Source organism: Colletotrichum jinshuiense, chromosome 9, assembly GCF_051148585.1.
Source record: "Colletotrichum jinshuiense chromosome 9, complete sequence".
Taxonomy (NCBI): Eukaryota; Fungi; Ascomycota; class Sordariomycetes; order Glomerellales; family Glomerellaceae; genus Colletotrichum; species Colletotrichum jinshuiense.
The window spans coordinates 4,044,277-4,068,098 of NC_139316.1; the positions used below are offsets into that span (position 1 = coordinate 4,044,277).

Sequence of the window (23,822 nt, forward strand, 5' to 3'; positions counted from 1 at the left end):
TTCATCGTAATAACCCTCTTTGAAAGCGTCTAAACCTATAGATATTGTATAGGTATCTCCGACAACAAGTATAAGGAAGAATAGGAGAGAGATCAGAAGAAAGATCTCGGATAGCCAAAAGGACCACACCCTATGCCATGTGCGTACTGCGAGTCGAGCGAGTACAATGAGGAGGCAAATGACCCAAAGAACCCACTCCTTGATCTAAAAGCGATGTCAATACTTGTCGGTGCAGGTGCACAAGTAAATAGCGTACGAAGAAGTCTCTGCCGGCCTTGTCCATAACTGTATTGCCGAATGGCTAAAATTGGTAGCCCCGTGGCCACGGGCGATGCGATGCTGACTGCAGTAGCCGAATAGTGATTGCCCAGACAATATGTGAAAATATTGGCAAACGGTAAGAAGGGAATCAGAATATTCTTCAGGATTCAATCTGGGGCGGAGGGGCCAAGGAATATGTACAGAGTGGGATATAAAGGAAAAGCCAGTTTTTAGTACTTGGTTAGGAATGAATGATACGGCAAGGGTTAGCAGCCCGCTGAGGGACAAACAGCTATGAAAATGTCATTGATTGTCTCTCATTTGATGCTCTCGTGGGCGAGTAAGACATTTCCGCATTTGTCAAGGTAAGCATATCAAGCTTTCGACCGCTTAAGCCTAACAATTGCTCCTGACTGCTCCCAAGAGGACAATACCCACAGGCACGGAAGCCGCTAGTTGATAAGGGGGTCAAGTATGTGACGCATGCAGCCCGGCCGCCCCTGGTGTCGGCACCAGCCCAAGCCACCATCAGTCGCGACTGATCTAGATTTCCTTTTGCGCTCATGTCCTAAAAACGGGCCCACAAATAGGTTATTGTTCTCAGTCGAGCGCTCATGATGGCAAATCCACACTTTTGCATAGCCCATGTGGAGGCGACGCCAGGCGATGTGGCGGACCAGGCTTCGTGACCGAGGCAAATAAGACCTCGTTGTTGCTCATTTGTATATGTCCAGTCCAATTTCCTGCTTATTTGTAATACTTTCCCGCTGTCCCGCTGAGAACCTCACATTACTAGCACCTTAAGAAGGAGGAATAACTATCAATAGAAGTGCCATCTTAAGAACGCTTTGAACCAATTCCTCTTGTCCGGAACCAACCTGGACAAACCTGGATAGCACACATACCACGACAAGTAGGATGCATCGACCTATTTTCCACTCTACCGCATTTAATAGACGATAAAAAGACACCGGCTTCGCAGTACTTACACCTGCCCTGACGGCTTTTGTATGGCGGTTATTCAACAGTCATTTCCCATGCGCCTACGAGACACCACCCTCTGAAGCGCTGCCCCTCCGTTCTCCACTTGGCAATCACTGACTTTGGTTGCCGCGCAGGAATTGCAAAAACAATTTCTAAATAAAGAAAATTTCATTACAATATCGCCGTCATTCACATACCCCGCCCGATCCGATCTATATATGTCGCATATGCATGGTTTCGATTCATTTGGTCTGCCGACAGCAGATACCGACGAATGCACAGAATGAACGAGTCCGGTTCGTGACCGTGGGCTTAGTGTGCTGCTGGACAGTATCTGCTCGAGAGACGGTATTCGATATTCGGAACAAGCAACGAAGCTTTCGATTCCAGCGCAATTCAGTTGGTGATATTTAATCACGACGCCTCGAGGGATCGGAGCGCGGGTTTGGGTCTTTATAGACACTATGACCGTCATGTATGTCTAACTAAGCCGCTTTGGAGGTAAATCTTCGCCTATGTGGTGTTAATCAGTGGTAACTATGCTCGATGGCCTCCGTAGAGGTTACCCACACGCAAGATTGAGTATTACCAGATGCCAAAACGATTGATAATATGAACCTTCTATAATCTGAAATACATGCAAGCTCAGCAGGATTTATATCTTATCGCTTGTGTTTCTCGGCCAGCTTCTCAGCCGTCATTCTTCCCAAATCAGCGATGCTGGCAGCGCCCACGATCTCCACAACTGTGAATGGCACCCCGACTTTTTGCCTGAACCAGTTCCTCAGTTCGATACTGACTAGTGAGTCGACGCCGGCACTCGCCAGCGGCACCGTCAGGTCGGGTTCCTCATCGCTTCGCATCATAAAGTTAAACAGAGTGGCCCCGATCTCGTGCGCCAGAAAGTCAGCCGTGGCCTGAGTCTCTAACATTTCCGGTGTCTTCCCGCACGACGACAGGAACTCTTTCAGACCACCGTCTGTGGCGGGGCCGGATTCGATCTCGTCCCGGTTCTCAATATTGCGGTACACCAGCAGACGCGGGTTCTTCTTCCAGCCGGTGCGGTTCATCGGCGAAAGGAGAGGCAGCTTTGAGCGCAGGCCAACGACGACATGACTATCGTTGACGTAGCCTTTGGTGAGTTTGGTGTACTCATCCAACTCCTGTGCGGCAGCCGTGTCCTTTTCAGTTGTCTTGTCTGTGGGAGAAGCCCGAGGTCCCAACATCAGCTCCAGGGAATCAAGGAGGTCCTGCTCATGCAAGAAGTGCAGCGACGTGGCGCGCAGCGCCTCGAGAAGATGTCTCTCTCTGGCAAGGAAGCCGACATCCTCCATGATGCCGATTGCTAGAGTTGAGCAGGCCAGACCTTGTGCTTGTCGATATTGAACATAGGCGTCCATGAATGTGTTACCTGCCGCGTAATTGGCTTGTCCGATTTGTCCCGCTGTCCCCGACACAGAACTAAAGAGGAAGAAGAAGTCAAGTGGCTCCTCTTGCTTCTTCAAAGCCTCCTCGAAATTCCATGTGCCCAGCACCTTGGGGAGGACCGCAGTCTGCCACGCCTCGAACTTCATATCTACGAAGTTTGCATCCTGTCTTGATATTAACATCTATTAGAGCGAGGGATTAATGGAGATGGTGACTCACCTGCAAAACCATGGCAGCCTGCAAGACTCCGGCAATGGGGTTGGTGGCTGAGGCTACAACCTTCTCAACGTCCGTCTGGTTGTTGATGCTTCCGCTAATGACTTGTGTCGTGCATCCCAAACTTTGCAGCTCTTCAAAGAACTCTGGGTTGGATTCAGAGAACTTGGTGGCTGATCTGGAGAAGAATATGAGATGGCGCGCTCCCTTCTCTGCCAGATACGTAGCAATCGACTGGCCCAGTCCACCAAGCCCACCAGCAAACACGTAGGTCCGGTCGTTTCGAAGAACCAATTCTCGGCGTGCTGGTTCCGGCTCCAAAGCATGGGTCTCCCGGCTCCCCGGCACCGTGACGACGATCTTGCCGATATGCTGTCCCTTTTGCATGTATCGGAACGCTTCCTCCACTTTGGCAGCCTCGAATGTCTTGATCGGCCCGATGGGCTTAAGTGTTCCCTGCTCGCAAAGATCCATGACCTTGTTCAAGACCCTGCTGGCTACCTTGGGTTTGTGTGCCCAAAGCTCCGTGTGATCGAGACCCACGAATGTACGGTTGTTCTCAAAGCGATCCATCGCCAATTCTGCCTTGCCGATGAAGTCCCTCTTTCCGATCTCAACCATAGTGCCAAACTTGGCAACGCAGTTCCATGATTCGTGAAGTAACTCCCCTGAGAGTGAGTTGAGAACCACGTCGACACCCCGGCCATTAGTTGCTTTTAGAATCCCTGGCAGGAAAGAACTGTCTCTAGAGTTAAAGATGTGGTCCCTGGGAATGCCGAAAACAGTCATCAGGTATTCGATCTTCTCCTCGCTGCCCACAGTACAGAAGATCTGAAACCAACAAGTTAGTAAGCCACTCTTGGAATCCCATGTAAAACGAAGACATCACAAACCTTTGATCCAATCATCTTGGCTATTTGGATGGCTGCTTGTCCAACACCGCCACATGCCGAATGAATCAAAACAGACTATCGAAAGTCAGCGTCGATTTCAGGTATTGATGCATCAGATCTCGGAGGCATACCTGTTCAGCCTCCAACCTTGCCAAGTCCACCAATCCATACATGGCGGTACCAAAGACGCATGGCATTGTCGCTGCCTCTTCGAAATTGAGCGAGTCTGGAATTTTGGAGCAGTAGATCTCGGGCATGGTCTGTGACGTAGAGAAGCAGCCAGTGGAACTGAAAGCAACCCGATCACCAACGGCAAGCCGTTGGACACTTGGTCCAATTTGAGTGACAACGCCAGCGCCCTCGAAACCAAAGTCGCCAGCTGCTAAACCGTCAGTACTGGCCTCGACTATGCCCATGGCAATCAAGACATCCTATTGTCATGTCAGAAAACAGTGCATCTCGTAGTTAGTTCGGTGGCAGTCTCTAACCTTGAAATTGAGGCCAACTGATCGAGTTTCAACCTTTACCCAATCCTCTGCCTCTAGTGTCGGCGACGTTTTCTGTTTCCAGTGCAGAGTTTGAATGATTCCAGGTTTGTCAATGACCAAAGTCTCGATTCGGTCCTCACGCTTCCGGTCTTGAAGTTCGTTGTTGACTTTGATCCAGTGCATTCGGCCGACCTGGATGGTGCCGGCATGGAAAGCGTACTCCGACTCGAAATCAGTCTCAACCTCACCGTCAGTCACTCGCGAATTGAACGTCCCAATGAGCTCAGACAATGCTCTCCATGCACTTTCATCAAAGCTCTCCAACTCAAAAGTTACAAAGTCAATACCAGTCTCTTGGCGGATGCTCCTGGCCATTCCGTTGACAAGAGCGTAGTTGGGGTTTTGGCAGTCAATCTGGCAGGCCCCAGTAACCCAACAAAAAGGAATATCCTGAACCGAGAAAAGAGTGTGTTTGAAGGAGTTAAACTGCTCTTCGGTGATATTGGCAAGAAACGGAGCTTCCAAATCCATTAGGAAGACTGCAGGCTGCCCTGGAGTGATTTCTTGCCCAATGGAGAAAATATCCAATTCCAGGCCCGTTCCTTGCAGATATTTGGTGGCTTCTATCACTGTCGGGTCATCTGCTTTATTGGAGACGATGCTTATCTTCTTCGGTTTCTCGATGGGAGGTGGAACGGGTCTGGCGATGATGCTGTTGCTCATGTTGCCATCGAAAGCGTATGCCTCGACGCCGGAGAACCCTGACTGCAAAAGCCTCTCGTGCCATACTTCTGCACTGACGTAAGGCTCATTCTCTCGGCCGTCCTCGCTGAGCCACCAGCCGACCAGCGGTCCCATAACATAATTGACAGATTTGGATGACTCAGGACTGAGCTCCATGAGAAACAGTCGACCTTCAGGATGAAGGAGCTTCCGTACGTTCGTCAATGTTTTGACGAGGTCAGGGGTAGCGTGCAGACAGTTAGAAGAGACGATGAGGTCGAATGAACCCTCCTCAAATCCTTGGCTAATCGGGTCCTGAGTGATATCAAGCACTGAGTACTCGATAGCCTGGTAATCGCGGAAACGCTCCTTAGCGCCTAGAAAGAAACCAGCTGATATGTCGCTGTACACATAGGTGCCATACATGCGTTCCCCTTGGTCGGATCTCAAGGCGGGAAGGATTGTGGCGGTGGTGCCACCCGTTCCGGCGCCGATCTCCAGAACGCGCATAGTGGGCTTCTTATGGCCGAGCAGAGCGAGGAAATGAAGATGGTCTGCGTTGTTGGTGAAGTCGTACATGCGCATCAAGATGTTGTCGGCCATAAGTACCTCAAGTGGATCTGCTTCGCCAGTAAAAAACCGCACGCTGTTGTCATAAATGCGAAATAGAGAAATGGCCACGGCATTCGCATCGGTGCCCTCGGAGGCTGCAAGGTGATCTCGTATGAGCTTTTGCCTCTCCTCAGAAGGCATTGTTGCGATCTCGGTACAGTTCGGAACGTGGGGGTATCTCCCTTCAACTGCTTCCTGGTAGGGGATATCCATCCAGTCACGGAACTTGATGAGATGCCACTGAGAGGTTTCGAGTCCAGCGAGCTGCTGTCTAGACTCGATGATGCAGGCCAGACCCATGGTATCAACCAGCCTATGTTGCTCATCATCGGGGTCCTTCTTCAATGATCGTAAGAGACGTCCAGCATCGATGAAGTCAGCATCGGTCTTCCACTCAAGAACAGCAGCAGCGTGCGGGTCGTCGTCAACAACATCTGAACCATCACTCAAAGGCGAAAGTTCAAGACCCGTCCAACTAAGAACTACTTTCCCATTGGAAACACCCACCAGATTGCTTGTCGACCCACCGCGGCCCTTATTCACGGCGTCTCCAACCACTTGAATGGGTCCCTCAGGTGTACCCACGTACATTTCTTCAATATACTTGGGTACTGACGGCGTCCTGAAGTTCCTCCCAAGCCCATGGCATAGGCAGACATTGGAAAGATGGAAAGCAGCGTCGATGCCAGCCGGATGAACTGAATACAGAGCAGTCTCTTCAGGGAGGCACTTCTCATATATGGTGCCCGCAGCTCTCTTCTCAGTTGTGTGCGCGCTGATGTCGTCCAAGCCGCGGAAGCGTCCGCCATAGTTCATACCAAATCGGCGCCACACGTTGTACATCATTGACGTGGGAACCTTGCGAGGGAAAGGCTCGATGTTTGGGGTGTCAGGAACGAATGTTCGCCCAGACCTGACTTGGCCTGAGACGTGCTTGGTCCATACGTTGGTCGTTTCACTAACAGATGAGATAGTGAAGCTGTACCAGTCCGAATCGATAGCGTTGGTCAGCCGAACGGGAACCAATGTCGTAACTAGCTCCACAGGGTCACCATGTAAAACAAGCGCCGAAGTTAGTGTAACGCGTCTCAGAGAGTAGTCTTGCGATCCCGGGCGAAGTTGTTTGACGGCTTCACCGGCCATGCAGAGATACGCTGCACCGGGAAAGATAATGTCACCCAGGATGTCATGGTCACTGAGCCACGGAGCATCTTGTACTCGTAGCTTGCAGCGCCATGCTGGCCCAGCATCTGCACTCTCGAGTACTCGAGCGCCAAGTAGTTCGTGGTGATCAAATTTGCGGAAACGCCAGTCTCGGGATAGACGATTCTCCAACCAGTACTCGCCATCATAGTGCCATGAGTATGTGGGGAGATCGGTTAATAACTTGCCGCCTTCGGGCTTGCCGTTCACGGCGTTCAGGTCAAGACCAGGGGTAGCAGCCAGCCAAAGATTTCCTGCCGTGCTGAGAATCGACTGATAGGCATCTGTATTGCGTACAAGTGTCGCGATATACCCTGCATTTGACTTGCTCTCGCTTTGAATGGTCTGTCTGATGGGTCCCGCAAGAGCCGAATGCGGCCCAATTTCCACGAACGTGAGGTTGTCGTGAGACTGGAGCGCGGTTTCTACAGCGCCCTTGAAAAGCACAGGAGACACCAGGTTTTCTGTCCAGTATGAGGTAGACAGGTCACTGTTGACTCCTTTGGTAACCGAAGAGTAGAAAGGAATTCGGGGCTGGTTTGCTTCGATGGTTCCCAGTCGGGCAGCGTAGTCATCGGCAACAACCTTCATGTGTTCTAGATACACAGCGTGTTAGTGATGTTTCTCAATTAGAAACTTCCCTAAGTAGTTCCTCAAAAGGTACTAACCCGAGTGGTAAGCACATTCGACGCGAAGGGCCCGGACCAGAACAGATGGGTCTGCAGTGCGGATGTCTTCCATTACCCTTTCCAGAACATCGGCCTCCCCCGTCAGGGTGACACTTGCTGGTGAGTTCTCGCAGCCGATCGTAACCCCTGGCTGAAGGTACTGCTCGACACCTTCTCTGCCAAGGCCTATAGCCGCCATACCACCCTTGTAGGTAGATTTCAGCGCAATGGTAGAGTTTCCTCTATAGTAAGCGATGCGGATTGCATCTTCGGCTGAAATGGCGCCGCAGGCATATGCAGCAGCGATCTCGCCCGAAGAGTGACCAACAACAGCGTCGGGTGAAACCCCCCAGCTTTGAAGTAGGTCCATGAGCGCAACTTGGATTGCCGTGCAGCAGGGCTGGGAGATTTCCGCTTCCGATAAACGGCTCGTCTTCTTGGGGGCGAGGATCTCATCTGAAATCAAGCACGATTAGTAGGTGAGCATATGGGGCTTTGGAAGAATGGCAGTCAATATTTACCTCGCATTTTCCATGTTGGGCCATCAGACAGTTGCGAGAGCGCAGCATCAAGTGATTCCACTGTATGCTTAAATACTGGTTCACTTTCAAGAAGTTCACGACCCATTCTGGCCCACTGAGCCCCCTGTCCCGTAAAAACGAAGACAAGATCGCTCTTAGACCCGAGGGCTGGCTTCGTAATTTTCGAGATTTCGAAAGAATCCAATCCATCTGTAACACAGAAGGCACGATGAGAGTGTACTGTACGCTTAGTGTTCAATGTATATGCCATGTCGGTAAGTGAGTCTGGGTGTGTTGTCATGTACTCCTCGTGTTTCTGTGCCGACATCTCTAGGGCCTTTGGATGCTTGGCAGAGAAGGTAAGAAGATGCGGTCTGAGCTTGTCGTTGTCTGCACCCTCTGAAATAGACTCGGGTTTCTGTCCAAGCCCAAAAGAGGCGGCAGATTCAAGTATAACCTGGAGAAACGCACTTGTCAGATTCATGGAGGAAAAAGTTTAAGCCTCATCGATGTCATTTTTGGCTTACATGAGCATTAGCACCGCCGATTCCAAAGCTGTTCACGGCGACTCGTTCCAACCGGTCAGCAGGCCATGGTGTAGCTTTGATCGGAACTTTGAGTTTTGCTTCCTCCCATGGGACTGTGACTGTTAGCATTATTCAGGTCTTCTATGTGGAATACTAAAACAGTTACTTTTTGGATTAGGGGTCTTGAAGTTGATGTTTGGTGGGATAATCTTGTTCTCGAGCGCCAAAGTCATCTTCATGATGCTTGACAATCCAGATGCACCTTCACCATGACCGATGTTTGGTTTGACCTGAGTCGATGTAAGCGATCGACTTTTTGCAGATGCTAGACTGTGGTTCTTGACTTACTGATCCAATGTAGATGCCGTGGTTTCCCCATACGTTAGCTACGGCACTTACTTCTCGGGGATCGCCGACCTTTTTATTGGAAAACCAGTCAGCATTTATCATCTTCTAAACACTGCCTCACTTACTGCGGTGCCCGTTCCGTGGCATTCCACCATGGCTGTCTTGGAAAAGTCGGAAATACCCGCTAGCCGATGCCCTCGTCTCATCAACTTTTCGTGACTTTCTGGGTTCGGTAGTGTGAAGCCGGCAGTCTTGCCATCAGCAGCTGCACATGTTGATCGAATGACGGCTCTTATGGGGTCTCCATCACGAACTGCATCTGATAGTTTCTTGATGTAAATGGCCGAAACTCCTTCTCCTCGGGCATAGCCGTCAGCGTCAGCATCAAATGTTTTACAACGGCCATCTTCTGAAAGAACGCCCTGTTCAGTCAACGCGACGGTAGTTCTTGGCGTAATGATAAGGTTGATACCGCCAACAATGGCACCGTCAGCGCAGTCGCCGCCGAGAATATCCTGACATGCCAGATGCAGGGCTATCATGGAGGAGGAGCACGCAGTCCGAACCACCATGCTGGCTAAAGTTAGTAACGGCATTGAATTAAAAGTGCTCTGCGTAGATATACATACCTGGGACCCTTGAGATCGAACTCGTATGAGGCTCTGTTTGCGATGATGTAATCGCCGTAGACATATGTTCGAGTAGGGTTCAGGTCTTGTCCGTCCTGCATCTCCATTTCACCCCAGTCATCGCCTAGGGCACCCACGTAGACACCCACATCTTTGCCTCTCCATTGCGTGGTACCGGAGCTCTCAAAGGCTTCGTAGACGACTTCGAGAAAGAGACGCTGCTGCGGATCTAGTAGCTCGGCTTCCTGTTTCGTAAAGGACCAGAAGTTGGGGTCGATGTTGGCCAGATTCAGTTCCTCTAAAAAGTGTCCATACTTGGTACCCACATGTGTCACGCGCCCGGGACCGTACCATGTATCGATGTTGTAGCGGTCCTTGGGTACCTGGCATCGGCCATCTTTGCCGTTGACCAGGAGGTCCCAGTACGCCTCGGCGTTATGAACACCTCCGGGAAGTCGCATGCCCATACCAATGATAGCAATTGGTTCGTGTACATCTTCTTGATCAATAGAATCGTCACCGGAAAGCCCATTGGTTTGGTCATTCATCCGTGGAGCTTCATTGGTATGATAATTGGTATGGCCGTTGGCATGGCCATTGGCATGGCCGTTGGTATGGCCGTTGGTATGACCATCAACGTCGCCGTTGGCGTGGCCATTGGTCACTGTGGTGGTCATCGTATGTTGGAACGTTGAAATGGTACGTTGAGTGCAATTTTAGTTCGATGTGATCAATAGATGCACGAATCTCGTTGAAGAGGCGCTATTGTGAGACGCTTCCATATACAGAGGCAGTGTTGTGTTCGCTTATAGATCATGAAAACCCCCATATGGCACCATACAAATTCGAGGTCAAGTCACCAAGATGTTGCTAAGAGGACTAAGAACATGGGCCTTTTGGTTCAATCTTCTTTTCGCCTGAACACAATCGCAGTTCATCCGAAGCACCGACTAAGCTTGACGTCGATCAGATGACATTTACAACAATGTTGAAGAGAATTGCTGCAGAGTTTACTTGGCATCCATTCAAGCCAGCATTGTGGGTTATCACAATACACGCTTAGAAGCAGCGATCGGTTCTTTAGTCGGTTCCAGACAAGATTAATAGAAGCGGACGAGGGCATTCCTTTCATCCAGCTGTAGCTTACTGCAGAAGTGGGCCGCCAAGCTCCCACCGGGCTGCTGACTCGGAAGTTTATCAACTCGGGCGAGCCAACCACTTTAGGTACAACGTCGTTCTACCAAATCATAGCTCCAGCCAAAGTTCAGTCTTCCTAATTTAGCTTCCTTATCGCCCAGCACAAAATATCTCCCTTACAATAATTGTGGTGACAGATAGAGTGGGAAAATGGGATCTAATCAGGCCGGTGTTTACATCGTCGGCTTAGGCCATCACTATCCGCCATACGTTAATGGATTGGAGGATATCGAAGAATATCTAGCCAAGTTCTGCGACACGCAAACTCCTGCGTAGGTTTTCCATGGTTCCCGTGGGTTGGCCATATTATACCACCAGCATTTGTAAACTGTGACTAACTACATGATTCATCCCAGCGTGAGAAAATTGTTGCAGGTCAACCGAAACACTGGAATCAAAGAACGCCCCAATATCATCCCCCGCGACGACCCTCTCTTCAATCGTTCGGAGCCTCCAACAATCTCGGAACTTGATCACGTCTTCCGCACTCGAGCAGTCGACCTGGCCGCTAGGGCGTGTAGGAAGGCTATTGTCGAGTGGGGAGGGAAAGTATCACAGATTACTCACACTGTGGCCGCTACTGGCACAAATGCTGGTAGCCCAGGCTATGACCTGCTCGTCAATGAACGCTTAGGCGTCCGTCCCGAGGCTCAGCGAATATTATTAAGTGGTATAGGATGTGCAGGAGGGTTGGCCACTATTCGCACCGCAGCTACAATCGCCAACGACGCAACTCTGAGAGGCCGTCCGGCCTGCGTCCTGGGGTTTGCTTGTGATGTAACCAGTACTAATATTCGCTGCGACTTGAAGATACTTTCAGACAATCCTGAGGAAACCAGGGCCTCGATGGCATTATTCTCGGATGCCTCGGCAGCCTTTGTGATTTGTAACTCTCTGGGTCTCGAGGACGACGAAAAAGCAACATATTCAGTGCTTGACTGGGAGAGCGGCGTGTTACGTGGAACGCAATCTGACGAAAAGTGCCTCGTAGATCCTCTTGGTAAGACTGGGTCCTTCGAATAGTTGGCCGGCATGCTGTAAATTTATTCTGGTGATTCAGATATTGACTGACGTTGCTCTAGGTTTTCGGTCGTTCATGAGCCCAAATTTACCGACGGTCACAAGCAGTGCCGTTGTACCCCTTTTAGAAAGGATGACCGCCAGGAACGCATGGCAACTTCCAAAAGATCAAAAGCAGCTAGAAGCAACAGATTTTGATTGGGTAGTGCATCCCGCAGGCCTCGCTGTTTTGGATCAAGTGAAAGAAAACTTGAATCTCCAAGACGGGCAGATGAGAGCGTCATTCGATGTATTTGAGAATAAAGGAAACTCCGCCGGTCCAACTGTGCTTATCGTTCTTGACAGATTGAGGAAGATGGGGGAGTTGAGGGACAACATTGTCGCTTGCTCATTTGGACCGGGAATATGCGTTGAGATGGTTGCCTTAGGACCATACAGAGAATGAGAAACTCGAAAATTTAACTAAATTACATGGGGTTATTAGGTCAAGTTTCTATGGAACCCAACTAGTTGTATAATTATGACACATCTATCGTAGTAGACACCTTTCTCTCACACAATATGTCCAAAATCTCGTTTCTAGTGTCAGCATCTAGATTCTCCATGATAAATGAGGTCTTCTGTGTCCGAACTGGCTGATTTGAAGTGCTGTTATCAGAGCTGCCTGTCAAACTTTGACACTCGATGTGCTCCATGTCAAACCCGGACGGAGCTGAAACGACCTCTGGTGTACTGAAGGGACTGTCTCTCTCGGCGGTAGAGTTGTCGCCAATGAGGTTGTAAGAAGCATTTAAAGAATTGAAGGTGTCAAAATCGGGATTTCCGAATCCAATGTCAGACGGACCGAAGTCAGTATCCCAGTTCATCAAAGTCGAGACGGACAAGTCGTCCGACGGATTTAGGTGAATGGGAAATTGTGAGAAGTCCGGCCTCGACTCGTTTGGCTCTACTTCGGCCGCAGACCGCGCAATTGACAAAGGCGGAAAGGTGTTTCTATGAGTGAGGCTATGTTCAACTTCGTCTAGTATGCCGCCACCATTAAGAATCTCAGGGGTATTGAAGCCCGACGAATGTGATTGCTCTAGTTTACGGATATTGAGATTGTATCTGTCTCACAGCCCTTTTTAGTGCCTGGTCTAATTTGGAAACACGAGAGATCCAAGCATGTAAAGCATGCAAACGATAGACTTACCTGTTGGCGATTTCGATAGTCGATCTGTTGGGAAAATACCGCCCGGTGATTCGTTTCCAGGATCGGCCATAAAGATGAACTGCATCCATTAAAAGTCGATCCTGTGAGAGTTTTTCAATTGGTTACTGGACTCTATGTATGATCGGAAACATGGTCGGCATACCTCCTGATCGGTCCATCCGCCGTGAGTTAAATCGGGATCAAGCGAGCTTGTCCAATGCTTGGCACATTCTAAGATTGTATGAAGTCAATTGGCTCCTTTAAAAGTTTGAAAGGAAATTGATGGTAAACGTACGGTCAGGGCTTCGATTACCAACAGCCTCAGAGACAGATGTCCAGCTGCCCAAGGTGTGTCAGTGTCAGTTGGTGGTACATGATTGCATAAACGTAACGTGAAAGAATACGTACCTATAACCATGAGTGGTAACGGCATCGGCCAGTCGTTGATTCTCTTCGCTTGTCCAGGCTCCCCGGTTCCAATTACTTTTTATCTTCATCCATCGGTTCCTACAGTCCTTGTTACTTCGGCCTCGGTGAAATTGAGCTATTACGACCCAATTGATGGTTCCTGCAGCCAGGGGCTGTTATATAACACATCGGATAATTCACATGTGTCCGTGTACTTACTCGTATATTTGGAGACCTGTTCACTGAGAAGTTGGTCTTCCTCGGGCGTCCATCTGCGAGATTCAGTTGCCCTGCGTGTTGACATGATGTAAATGCGAATACAAGTCTGCCTTCGCGCTTTAACTCGACCATTGCAGGAGGTTCTTTTTCGTAAGCTGAGGTCTCAAGGTACTGATATATCACATTCCGGGACGTGGCGGGCCGTCAATTAGGAAACCTTTACGGCGCAGTATGTATGCTCACGCACCCCGTGGGGGCTACCCTCCCTGCCACGTCGCGGAAGACCCTTGGCTGTATCCAAACAGCAAGATTCCCGGTGAGCTTAGACTCAATGGGTTGAATCTTCAGCGTCATCTTCCATACTACGCCACTGGGCTGCAGCGATGGGAGCAGCCGCGCCGTTCCGACCCGGTTTTCTACTCCAACTGATTCAACCAGTTGAAAATGCCACAACGTGCCGGGCTGACCTCCAGCTTCCAACACCAATTCTCCCCGCCATCGGCTCCACAATTTACTTACGCGCAGGTCGAACCATATCAAGAAGATGGTCCGGAGTGAATATTGCAGCCAGCCCTTCCAGTAAGGAAGTCTAGGCCCCCATCTTTGCTCATTCATATCTATCCAGTCCCCATATCCAATTGGGTTGCTGACCGGGCGTGTGGAAGGGGTCGTATCTGAGTCAGGATTTAATATGAGCATTATGATGTATCAAAAGCTGGAGTCACATTTGCCATGCGTCCATCCGGTGTGCCGTTATTGGCACATCCTAAGACTTTGCCGCATATGCAAGGAAATAGCAGCAGGTGGCAGTGCCGCAGGGTTGTCCAGGATAGGCCACGCAATGCGATGCAGGAGCATATGCATCTGCTGAGAATGTCTTACGACGGATTACCTCTTACCGCGTCACATCAGTATCAGCCAGGGTGGTGTTTGGTGATATTATGGTCTGATTCTCATTATCAGACCTCGCTGGCACACTCGTTACAGCAATGCATCGCACTATGCTCATCAGATAGACATATGGTCTAAAATGAGAGTGGCTAGGTCAACCCAAGCTATGCCTGTATACGGGCCTTCAATACATTATAATGTAATTGGTTACATGCCCAGTAATTCTTTTAACGTAGTCACCAATTTTATCCAGTTGACCACTAGCATTGCTGCATGGCTGTCTGGCGGCTGCTCACCACGGGTATGCTGGTGGGTCCCTATCAGCCTATCAATCAGGGGGGATGGGGGATAAAATCCCCTATTCAGGCCACATCAGGGCACGCCAGAATTGACTACTATTTGTTACACCTATCACCAAGTGCCGCTTAGTTGACTTGTTTACTGCCTTACTAGACGAAGACATTCCTGATAGCAGTACTGTCTGTCGGCTTTAAATGCCGAAGGATGCACTTTCAGATGTGGTCAGCAAAGCCAGAAGAAGCTATTGCGCGACGTACCTGACGGCCATAAAATCCCAAAAACGGCTTAGCAGAAATCCGGTTGACGTTGGTGCCACACGGGAGCCAACAACCCAACGTTTTAGCTGCATATATTGTGCCCATGTAACCCTGTCCCGCTCTCAGACCGGTGATCCACTCAACCCTTTCATGGGGTAGCTATGGATGTTGATAGCACTTCTACCTCCCTCCTTCCCGCCCAGGTCGATGTTTGCGGCGTCGCTAAGCACCAGCTCCGACTGGATTGAAATTATTACCATGTGTAAGAGGTGCGGGCGTTGAGCTACCCTACGGGTGGGCGTGGCCCTTGGCAACCGCCAGCTGGCCAAGGCACCCCCAAGTGCCAACATCAACACCGTAGATATATGTATCGTTGTAGCCCCTACCCTACCAGGACTTTTTCCTATTTCGTTGCGTGGCGCGCAGCCTACCGTTGGAAGAGTAGGTATTGTGGCCGTGGCCCAAGCGTCCAAAATTCAGGGGCAGACCGCCTTTCATGTACGTACATGCTCTACATCAGATGTCATCACGCCAAGCGCAAATAGCATCGTATTTTCCCAGCAGGAAAGCGGCACAGGCCCTGTTTGTGTTTCTGAGGCCTGTGTGCAGAGGCACAGGGAGACACGTCCAACCAAAGTTGACATTGCCCACACGCACGCGCACACGCACATTTTCGTTGTTATCTTTTCCCCGGGCGAAAATGATAAAAATCAAGCACTTGTTTTCGCTTCTGCCACGGTCAAACACCAATCTTCACTTCTTGATCACATCAAGGAAGGGATCATCATCGACATGAGTTCCGAGCACGAGAAGCCAATTATGGACGAAATAGGGCCAGACTTCCCATTCAAGCCCACGCCGAAGGCCGCACCGCCGACACTCAAGATCGACCATGACTGCGGCGTCAAAATCACAACAGTCAGTCCAGTTTCCGTCGCGTTCCCTATTTCTGGTTAAATGCTCATCTGTCCAAGTCTCCCGCGATCAACAATCCTCCCCTGCCTGCGGATGGCCCTGGAAACGAGAGCTTTTCGAACGTACTCTTGATTTCCCTTCTGGTTCTTGTCCCGACATACACGGCATGGAAATTGGGCGGTGGGTTCAAGACCACAATCTTCTTCGGCCTCATCACGACCGTTCCGGTTTTGATCGCCTTCTGGGCTGTCACCTCCACCATGTCCCCGCGAATGAACGAGAGAGTCAAGTGCCCAGGTCTTCCTGTGGAACACTACGTGACATTTCACAAAGAAGCAGATCGCCTCAAGTACCGGGGACGGAACAAGGTCCCGATGGAGACGTTCATGCGCAAATACTTCGACGGCGATGCGGACTTCAACGGCGACCTCCTTGAAGTGCTCGAGTACCGTCACGATTGGGCCAATTTCCGCTTCACTTGGGAGCTCTTCCGATTTGTCTTCGTCAACTTTGCTACCGATGTCCTCGTCCATAGCCGGTCCCAGGATGAAGACCAAGTTCGTGAGCACTATGACCGTGGCGACGACTTCTACGCTTGGTTTTTGGGTCCGCGAATGGTCTATACATCAGGCATCATCTCTGATGTGACCAAGGAGGAGTCTCTCGAGCAACTGCAGGATAACAAGCTGGCTATCGTATGTGAAAAGATCGCCCTGAAGCCTGGCGAACGCATGTTGGATATCGGTTGCGGCTGGGGCACGCTTGCGAAGTTCGCCAGCGTCAACTATGGCGCCGAGGTAACGGGCATCACTCTTGGGCGCAACCAGACCAAGTGGGGCAACGAAGCCTTGCGCAGAGCTGGTGTTCCCGAATCCCAGAGTCAAATCCACTGCATGGACTACCGCGATATTCCCAAAGCCAAATACGACAAAATCACTTGCCTGGAAATGGCCGAGCATGTCGGGATCTTCAAGATCACCAACTTTCTTCGACAGTGCCGTGGTATGCTGGAGGATGATGGTGTTATGCATCTCCAGATCGCAGGCATTCGACGAGCTTGGCAGTACGAGGACCTGGTTTGGGGCTTGTTCATGAACCGATATGTTTTCCCTGGCGCTGACGCATCCACACCACTTGCTTATTACATCGGCTTTTGCGAAAGCGCTGGCTGGGAAGTCAAAGGGTGAGTCGGAACTCCATTCATGAATCAAATGCCGGGGCATATGTGCTAATGAAGCTCAGCGTGGATACTATTGGTGTTCACTACTCGGCTACAATTTGGCGTTGGTACCGGAACTGGTTGGCAAACGAAGCTGACGTCACTGCCAAGTACGGACTGAGATGGTTCAAGGTGAGTTCGGTCTGTTTTCCCTCATGACAGCTGCAGCTAACTGGATCCTAAGATCTGGAAATATTTCCTCGCATCAGCCACCATCTCTTCTCGCCAAGGCTCCGCTACCTGCTACCAGATCACTCTGGTCAAAAATATCAACAGCGTTCACCGTATCGATGGAGTTCCTACACAATTCGCACTCTCAGCTGCACTTGAGGCAAGCAAGAAGGCCGGCAGGGCACTGTTTCCAGCGGATAAGTGAGGTTGAATGGCACTGGGTGGCGTTTGTGGGAGTTATTCCAGCTTTCAAGGAACCGCGGACAGCGTATAGCGCACCGCCTCGACTTGACGTGGCTCCCCTCTACACTGTTGTTTGACACGATTCTTCTACTAGTTCTGTCTGCCATCATCTTACTCAATAAGACCACACTTCCAGTCGGAATTTTAAAACCTCAGTGAAACTTTATCTATTCATGCCAGCAAAGTCCGGAAACCACCACGCCACCACGAACCCAATATTTGCTATACAACATCAAGGAGCTCTCCCCGCATTCTTTGACCCTAAAGTCTTCCGCAAGATTGATCCACCAAAATAGCATTACTATGAGGGATTAATCGCAAGGGAAGCCGGAGATAGGACAGGGGATACCCCGGAATGTAACCCCCAGCCCGCCCACATATGCGCGCATGGTCTTCGTAATTCAGACCAATCATCGTGTGGCACCGACTAACACCGACTAAGTACTGCATTTCTGCATCTGAAAGGCAGTGCACTCAGACGGTTCAGACGGTTCCGGTTCCATCTTGTAAGCTGGAGAGGATTCGATCAAAAGATCTTTTCTAGATTGGTGAGGCGAAAAGATAATGAAAATGAAGCCGTGATGTGACATAGATCCTCGGGTCTGTTGACCGTTCGTCTTTGCCCTCAATGTAGAAGCTGATCTTGCAAGTCGCGTCTGTTGCATGTCTATATGGTCATCCCAAGTTAGTACAGAACTCTCTCTACAACCGAGTACCGTGAATATCGCACTACGTAAATATGGCGTCCCTGGTGTTTCCTGGTACAATTGACTTGTTTTCACGCTCGCCTTGGTGGTTTCTTTGTTTGGGTGTGGCAGGCCTGTTGCTGGGACGAGGCATTTGGCGACAAGTTCTTCATGTTCGTAACGAAAAGAAAATCAAACAATACGGAGGTCGAGCACCTGAATTCGGAGGATGGCTCCCATTTGGTATGTACAGGCAACCATCCCCCCAAAATTGCGAGCTTGACATCACTTGTACGAGTCACTGATATGGAAGTGTAGGCCTGTCATTCCTCGTCGACTTCCGTGATGCCGTGACCAACGACGAGACTCTAAAGTTCTGGAACGACACTTTCATGCGTTTGTGCAAAGACCATGAGAGTCCTTACACAGCAGAGGCTACTGTCGCAGGTCAACGGATAATAATGACGGCGGACCAAGAAAACGTCAAGGCAATACTCGCAACGCAATTCGATGATTTCGGGAAGGGAAAGAAATTCAGAGACGACTGGGTTGACATGCTCGGGCACAGTATGGTCTACCTTCTTTCTCTCATGGCTTGCTCACTAGTGGCATCCGATAACGTATTTGTGGGAATCAGGCATCTTCAACTCGGATGGTCCGGCCTGGCATGAAGCTCGAACACGTCTGCGGCCAGTCTTTCATCGAGAGCGCATCAGTGACCTGGAGTGTTTCGAACGCCATGTCCAAAACCTTCTACCACTACTGGACACAGATGGTCAAACAGTAGAGGTGAAAGACTTGTTTCTTAGATTCACCTTGGACGTGTCCGCCGACTTCACGCTTGGCGTAGGCCTTGATACACTTAAGCGGCCTCTGAACAAGTTTGCCGAGAGTTTCGAGCGCCTACGTCACTGGAAGATACAGAGGGAGAGGTCGAAGCCATTCAAGTTTCTCGTACCAAGAAGTAGATACCAGGCAGACCTGGACTACATCGAATCTTTCATGGACCCTATCATCATGGAAACCGTCAACCAGATCAAAGCTGAGGAAGCTGGAGAAGCGCCTCGCAAGAAAGACCCTGGCTTCAACTTGCTTCGTGCGTCCGCCGAGGTTTCCACCGATCCGCGCTTCCTTCGGGACGAGCTCATTACAGCTTTGTTTGCTGGCAGAGACAACACAGCAATGGCATTCACCTGGATGTTTTACGAGTTGGCCCGGCACCCAGAGGTTGTTAGGGATTTGCGACGGGAAATCGTCTCCCAAATCGGCCTTGATAGCGAACCCGGATACGGGACTCTGAAGGATATGAAAATACTGTCCAACGTCATAAATGAAACACTCCGCCTCTATCCTCCCGTTCCTCTCAATACTCGCGCTTGTCTCAAGGATACGACACTACCGCGAGGAGGAGGACCTGACGGAAACGACCCTATTGGCGTACTCAAAGGCACGGGTATCATCTACTCTAATCACTTATTACGTCAGTAAAACCATCTATATTTGGCTGTTCCAACCAAAACTAACACAAAAGTAAAAACAGATATAAACCCAGAAGCATACTCCCCGGTTCCAAAGAATTTCCCTCCAGCCGACGAATGGTGTCCACAAAGATGGGACAATTGGTTCCCGAAACCGTGGGCATTTGTGCCCTTCCACGGTGGCCCGCGCTTTTGCCTTGGCCAGCAGCTGGTAATGGTAGAAATGAGCTATACTTTGGTCCGGATCTTCCAACGTTTTAGCCGACTAGAGCTGCGTATGACTGAAGCCGGGACGGTTGAGAATCAAAACAACCCGTGGCTCAGAAGGGCCACCGAACCCGAGCTTGTGGAGCGGTACATGCAAAATCGACCCCGAATGGTGACCGAGATAACCTTGTTTCCCAGGGGAGAAGTGAACTTAGTGTTTCTTAGATAGCGAGGCTACACGAAGCGGAGAATATGAGTCTAGCATAGGTATACAAGCTTGTATTTTTGAAAAGAAAAGAAAAGAAAATTCGCAAAGAGTTTGGCACATGAATCTGTTTTGGCCATTGTCATCCCGCGTACAAAGTTTCGTTGAAACCTAACCCCCCGAAAAAAAAAAACCCCCCTCAAAAATACTGCGAGTACAAACATGCGGCATCTAGTGAAATGCTGTGGGTTCTCACGTTTGGAGAAACCACCCGACAAAGAACAACGTATCTATGCTCTTACTCTCATCGAGTGACTGCTAGACCCCATTTTCACCAAGGGCAGTGGAACCAATTAGACTTGATATCTCAAAGTACCTATAAATACTTCACTATTAAACACTTGTGCATCGGGGGTTTGTAATAAGAATAAGTATTTCAGGACTTGGCAAAATGGGGTTAAGCAATCCGCGATGGATAGACCGACCACAGTCGACATATTGTGTTCTCCAGATGTTCACTACGAAACTTGAACCCAAGATTCCACTGTCCAAATAGTGAAAACTATGAGACGCTATACTGTGTATATTCACTATGGCCATCCAAATCCCATATTATCTGGCAATAAAGGCCTCCAAATTTGATTCAAAAGACAGATTACATAACTAGCAAATAAAATATGGCGATTTGGGGTGCTAGCCTTCGCTTTATAAGTTTCATCACGATGTCTAAGTCCTATCCTGCATCTTCTTCCATTCAAATATTGGCTGAGCTATCTTGCCCTAGGTAAGGTAGAAGAATGAATGAATCAGCTTAATATGCTACGTTGTCACTTTGTGATCACAAAACTTACTTGCATTGTAAAGGATGGCGGTGTAAGTTTCAAGACTTCGCCGTCTAATTGCACAACCCTTTCTTGTCTGTCGCCCAGCCAATTTGGGAAAGAACAGAGGTCCACACTGACGTAGACCAATGTTTCGTCTTGTCTGGATTCAACATCAAAAGTGCCGGCATAAGCTAAGAAATGCCGGGTTGCATCCGCCAGTTCTTCGTCCGTTCCGCCAAGCAAACTGTTACTCTCCCATTTGACGGCACCAGGTCTCATGAGTTGCGTGGAGACGTATCCATCTGAAGAGAACATGATGATTCCTTTTGCATCCTTCCCGATGGTGTATAAGATGGTTGGTTCGTCATCTGGACTATCGCGAAGTTCTGTTCGGCTAGAAATGAGAGACCATGAGCCGATAAGTTTATTACGAATGTCTTGAATTTGCGTCATAGTAGGTTCGTGAATTTGCCAGATTTGGAAGAAAATTGATATCAGGAATTTTAAATGGAATAAAGAAGTCAGATCGTCAGCCTTTCTCCGTGTACAAATGGTCATTTATTAGCAAACAAGGAGGTCGCATTTTGCAGTGGCATCTAAAGAACCTACGGAATTTCACCGGACATAGCAATGTAACATTCATGCGTACGGTATCCACTTTGTCAAAGGTTGCTATGGTTATCCTACCGAATATCGAAAGAGGATGATATTTTGCAGAATTCAGCCCAGAAGGAGTGCAGCGGTCATCAATAGCGCTTGGCAGAGCAGATCGCAACCTTACTTGGGAACCAATTAGAGTATTACACCGACTAACACCGATTTGATGAATCCTATGCACCTTACCTGCAGTCGTGGTGTCCACTGACATAGTGAGATTCACAGAGACAGTGTAGCTCAAACGGAAAGAGTCCTGCATGCTAAGAGTTGCCAAGACCAATCCATGCAGCTTGGTGTCTTTGGCAAGCAACTAGACGAGCCACAAACTTACGGTTGCCATCTGAAGCGATCAAATGGCGCGTGGGTGTGTCGTAAATTAATGTCAGAATGGATGATTACCTTTGTCGTCTCATGACCATGTGTCTTCACTTGAATAACCCGCTCTCGAGGCATGGAGAAATTTCGTTAATATCCATAATCGTCAACTCTGTTCTCTAGCTCATCTTGAAACAACACTCCCTTGGAACAGCCCTTCCAGTCATGTTTGCGCACCAATTTCCAGACACTCTTACTGAATCTCGGCATCTGGCCTGGATCATTATCGCAGGAATTTTTATTCTCCTCTTTTCAGCCGCCGTTCAAGCCTCTTTAGTATCGTCATCCTCAGGTCTCTCTAAAAGCATTCCAGTTTTTGGGGTTAAGCCAGGACAATGGCTATTCCCCAGGACACGCGCTCGCTGGCGCAACACTTTGAGGCTTAAGAATAGTCTTGCATCGATGTACAAGTCTCAGAAGGATACTACCACACTTTTACCCGTACTTGGACTGGGAGATCTCGTGTTTTTACCTGTTCGAGAAATACAATGGCTCGCCGACCAACCCGGCTCAACGGTCAGCGCCCACGAACTATTCGCAGACTTCTTGGAGACCGACTACACCATTCCAGGATCCAAGCTTGCACACGACAGCCTGCATGTGCATCTGATATCAACAAAATTAACGCGCGAGACGGGAAATCTTATCCCGATTATGTACGATGAAAATCAGCGCAGTGTTGACGGACTCTGGGGGATGGACAGTCACGAATGGAATGAGATCGATGCGATGCCAACAGTGCAGCATATGATTGCCCAGGTTGTTGGGCGCGTGTTTTTTGGAGCCCCGCTGTGTCGAAATAAAAGACTGCAGGATTTAAGCCTTGCGTTCACACAGGATGTCCCGCTCTCGGCCTTGTTGCTCCGGTTGACATGGAGGCCACTGCGACCAATTGTGGCCCCAATCGTGACGATCCCGAATAGGATTCATTTGGCGAAGTTCTACAATATCCTGCAAACAGAGCTTGCCAGCCGTTTGACACTTTACGATTCACGGCAAAAGGACCATGAAGTAAACCTAGAGGAACCCAACGACTTTCTTCAGTGGTCCATTCAACAGGCCAAGGTGCTGGACGATCCACAACATTCTCACCCCTACGCACTCGCTCGTCGCCTGATGGTAGTAAATTTCTCCAGCATCCACACAAGCTCCATTGTTGTTACAAATGCTCTTAATGATCTCGCAAAAAATCCGAAACACATTGACGAGCTTCGGCGTGAGATCGCCGAGGTCCTTGAACGCCATGGTGGGGTCTGGAATAAGAGTGCTGTTGCCGATCTGGCCAAGTTGGATTCTGCTATGCGTGAGTCGCAGCGACTGAACAACGGCAATTTTATCACCGTCATCCGAAAGGTGGTCCACGCAGATGGTATCACCACTCCCACCGGGCTTCATCTACCATATGGGACTATCGTTGGCGTTCCTGGCTACGCTGTTCATCACGACGAGAATATCTACCCCGATCCAGACGATTATCATCCATTTCGATTCAGTGAGATGGGAGTAACACAGAACTTACCAATTGATGAAGGAGGTTACGATAATGTGGAGAAATCCATGGGCAGGAAAACTAGGCATAGTTGGGTTACAACCAGCCCGGAATATACAACATTCGGCCACGGCCGATATGCGTGCCCGGGCCGTTTCTTTGCCTCGACGGGGCTCAAGATTCTTCTGGCATACCTGATATTCAACTATGATATTCAAGCATTGGCTCCACCGTCACAGAACTTATGGCGAGTGGCATCGCAGGTTTCCGGGTTGAAGCCTCGCTTCCGAGTTCGTCGAAGGGAGGTCAGTTAAAGATGTTGGCTCAAATATCACAGACTCTACGTAGCTATTTGATTTATATGACGT

General features: G+C 49.5%; 4 protein-coding genes across 4 annotated transcripts; 3 read left to right on the plus strand and 1 right to left on the minus strand.

Moving 5' to 3' along the window:
• Nucleotides 1–1,907: 1,907 nt before the first annotated feature.
• Nucleotides 1,908–10,178, minus strand: EsH8_IX_001060 (uncharacterized protein; the record flags this gene model as incomplete). Its single annotated transcript, XM_083267396.1, has 12 exons — nt 1,908–2,837; nt 2,893–3,720; nt 3,783–3,857; nt 3,914–4,213; nt 4,271–7,404; nt 7,477–7,932; nt 7,998–8,454; nt 8,525–8,637; nt 8,691–8,814; nt 8,873–8,941; nt 8,998–9,445; nt 9,502–10,178. The coding sequence occupies 12 exons, from the start codon at nt 10,176–10,178 to the stop codon at nt 1,908–1,910; spliced, it is 7,611 nt and encodes a 2,536-aa protein (XP_083130961.1).
• A 5,599-nt stretch (nt 10,179–15,777) lies between these two features.
• Nucleotides 15,778–17,495, plus strand: EsH8_IX_001061 (uncharacterized protein; the record flags this gene model as incomplete). The annotated part of the gene is made up of 4 exons (XM_083267397.1): nt 15,778–15,903; nt 15,960–17,083; nt 17,143–17,251; nt 17,304–17,495. 4 exons carry the CDS (start codon nt 15,778–15,780, stop codon nt 17,493–17,495), a joined length of 1,551 nt encoding a protein of 516 aa, XP_083130962.1.
• Nucleotides 17,496–18,272: 777 nt separating this feature from the next.
• EsH8_IX_001062 (cytochrome P450) lies at nt 18,273–20,133 on the plus strand (the record flags this gene model as incomplete). Its single annotated transcript, XM_083267398.1, has 4 exons — nt 18,273–18,462; nt 18,538–18,786; nt 18,857–19,699; nt 19,760–20,133. The coding sequence occupies 4 exons, from the start codon at nt 18,273–18,275 to the stop codon at nt 20,131–20,133; spliced, it is 1,656 nt and encodes a 551-aa protein (XP_083130963.1).
• Nucleotides 20,134–22,367: 2,234 nt separating this feature from the next.
• Nucleotides 22,368–23,768, plus strand: EsH8_IX_001063 (cytochrome P450; the record flags this gene model as incomplete). The annotated part of the gene is made up of 1 exon (XM_083267399.1): nt 22,368–23,768. The coding sequence occupies one exon, from the start codon at nt 22,368–22,370 to the stop codon at nt 23,766–23,768; it is 1,401 nt and encodes a 466-aa protein (XP_083130964.1).
• Nucleotides 23,769–23,822: the final 54 nt, after the last annotated feature.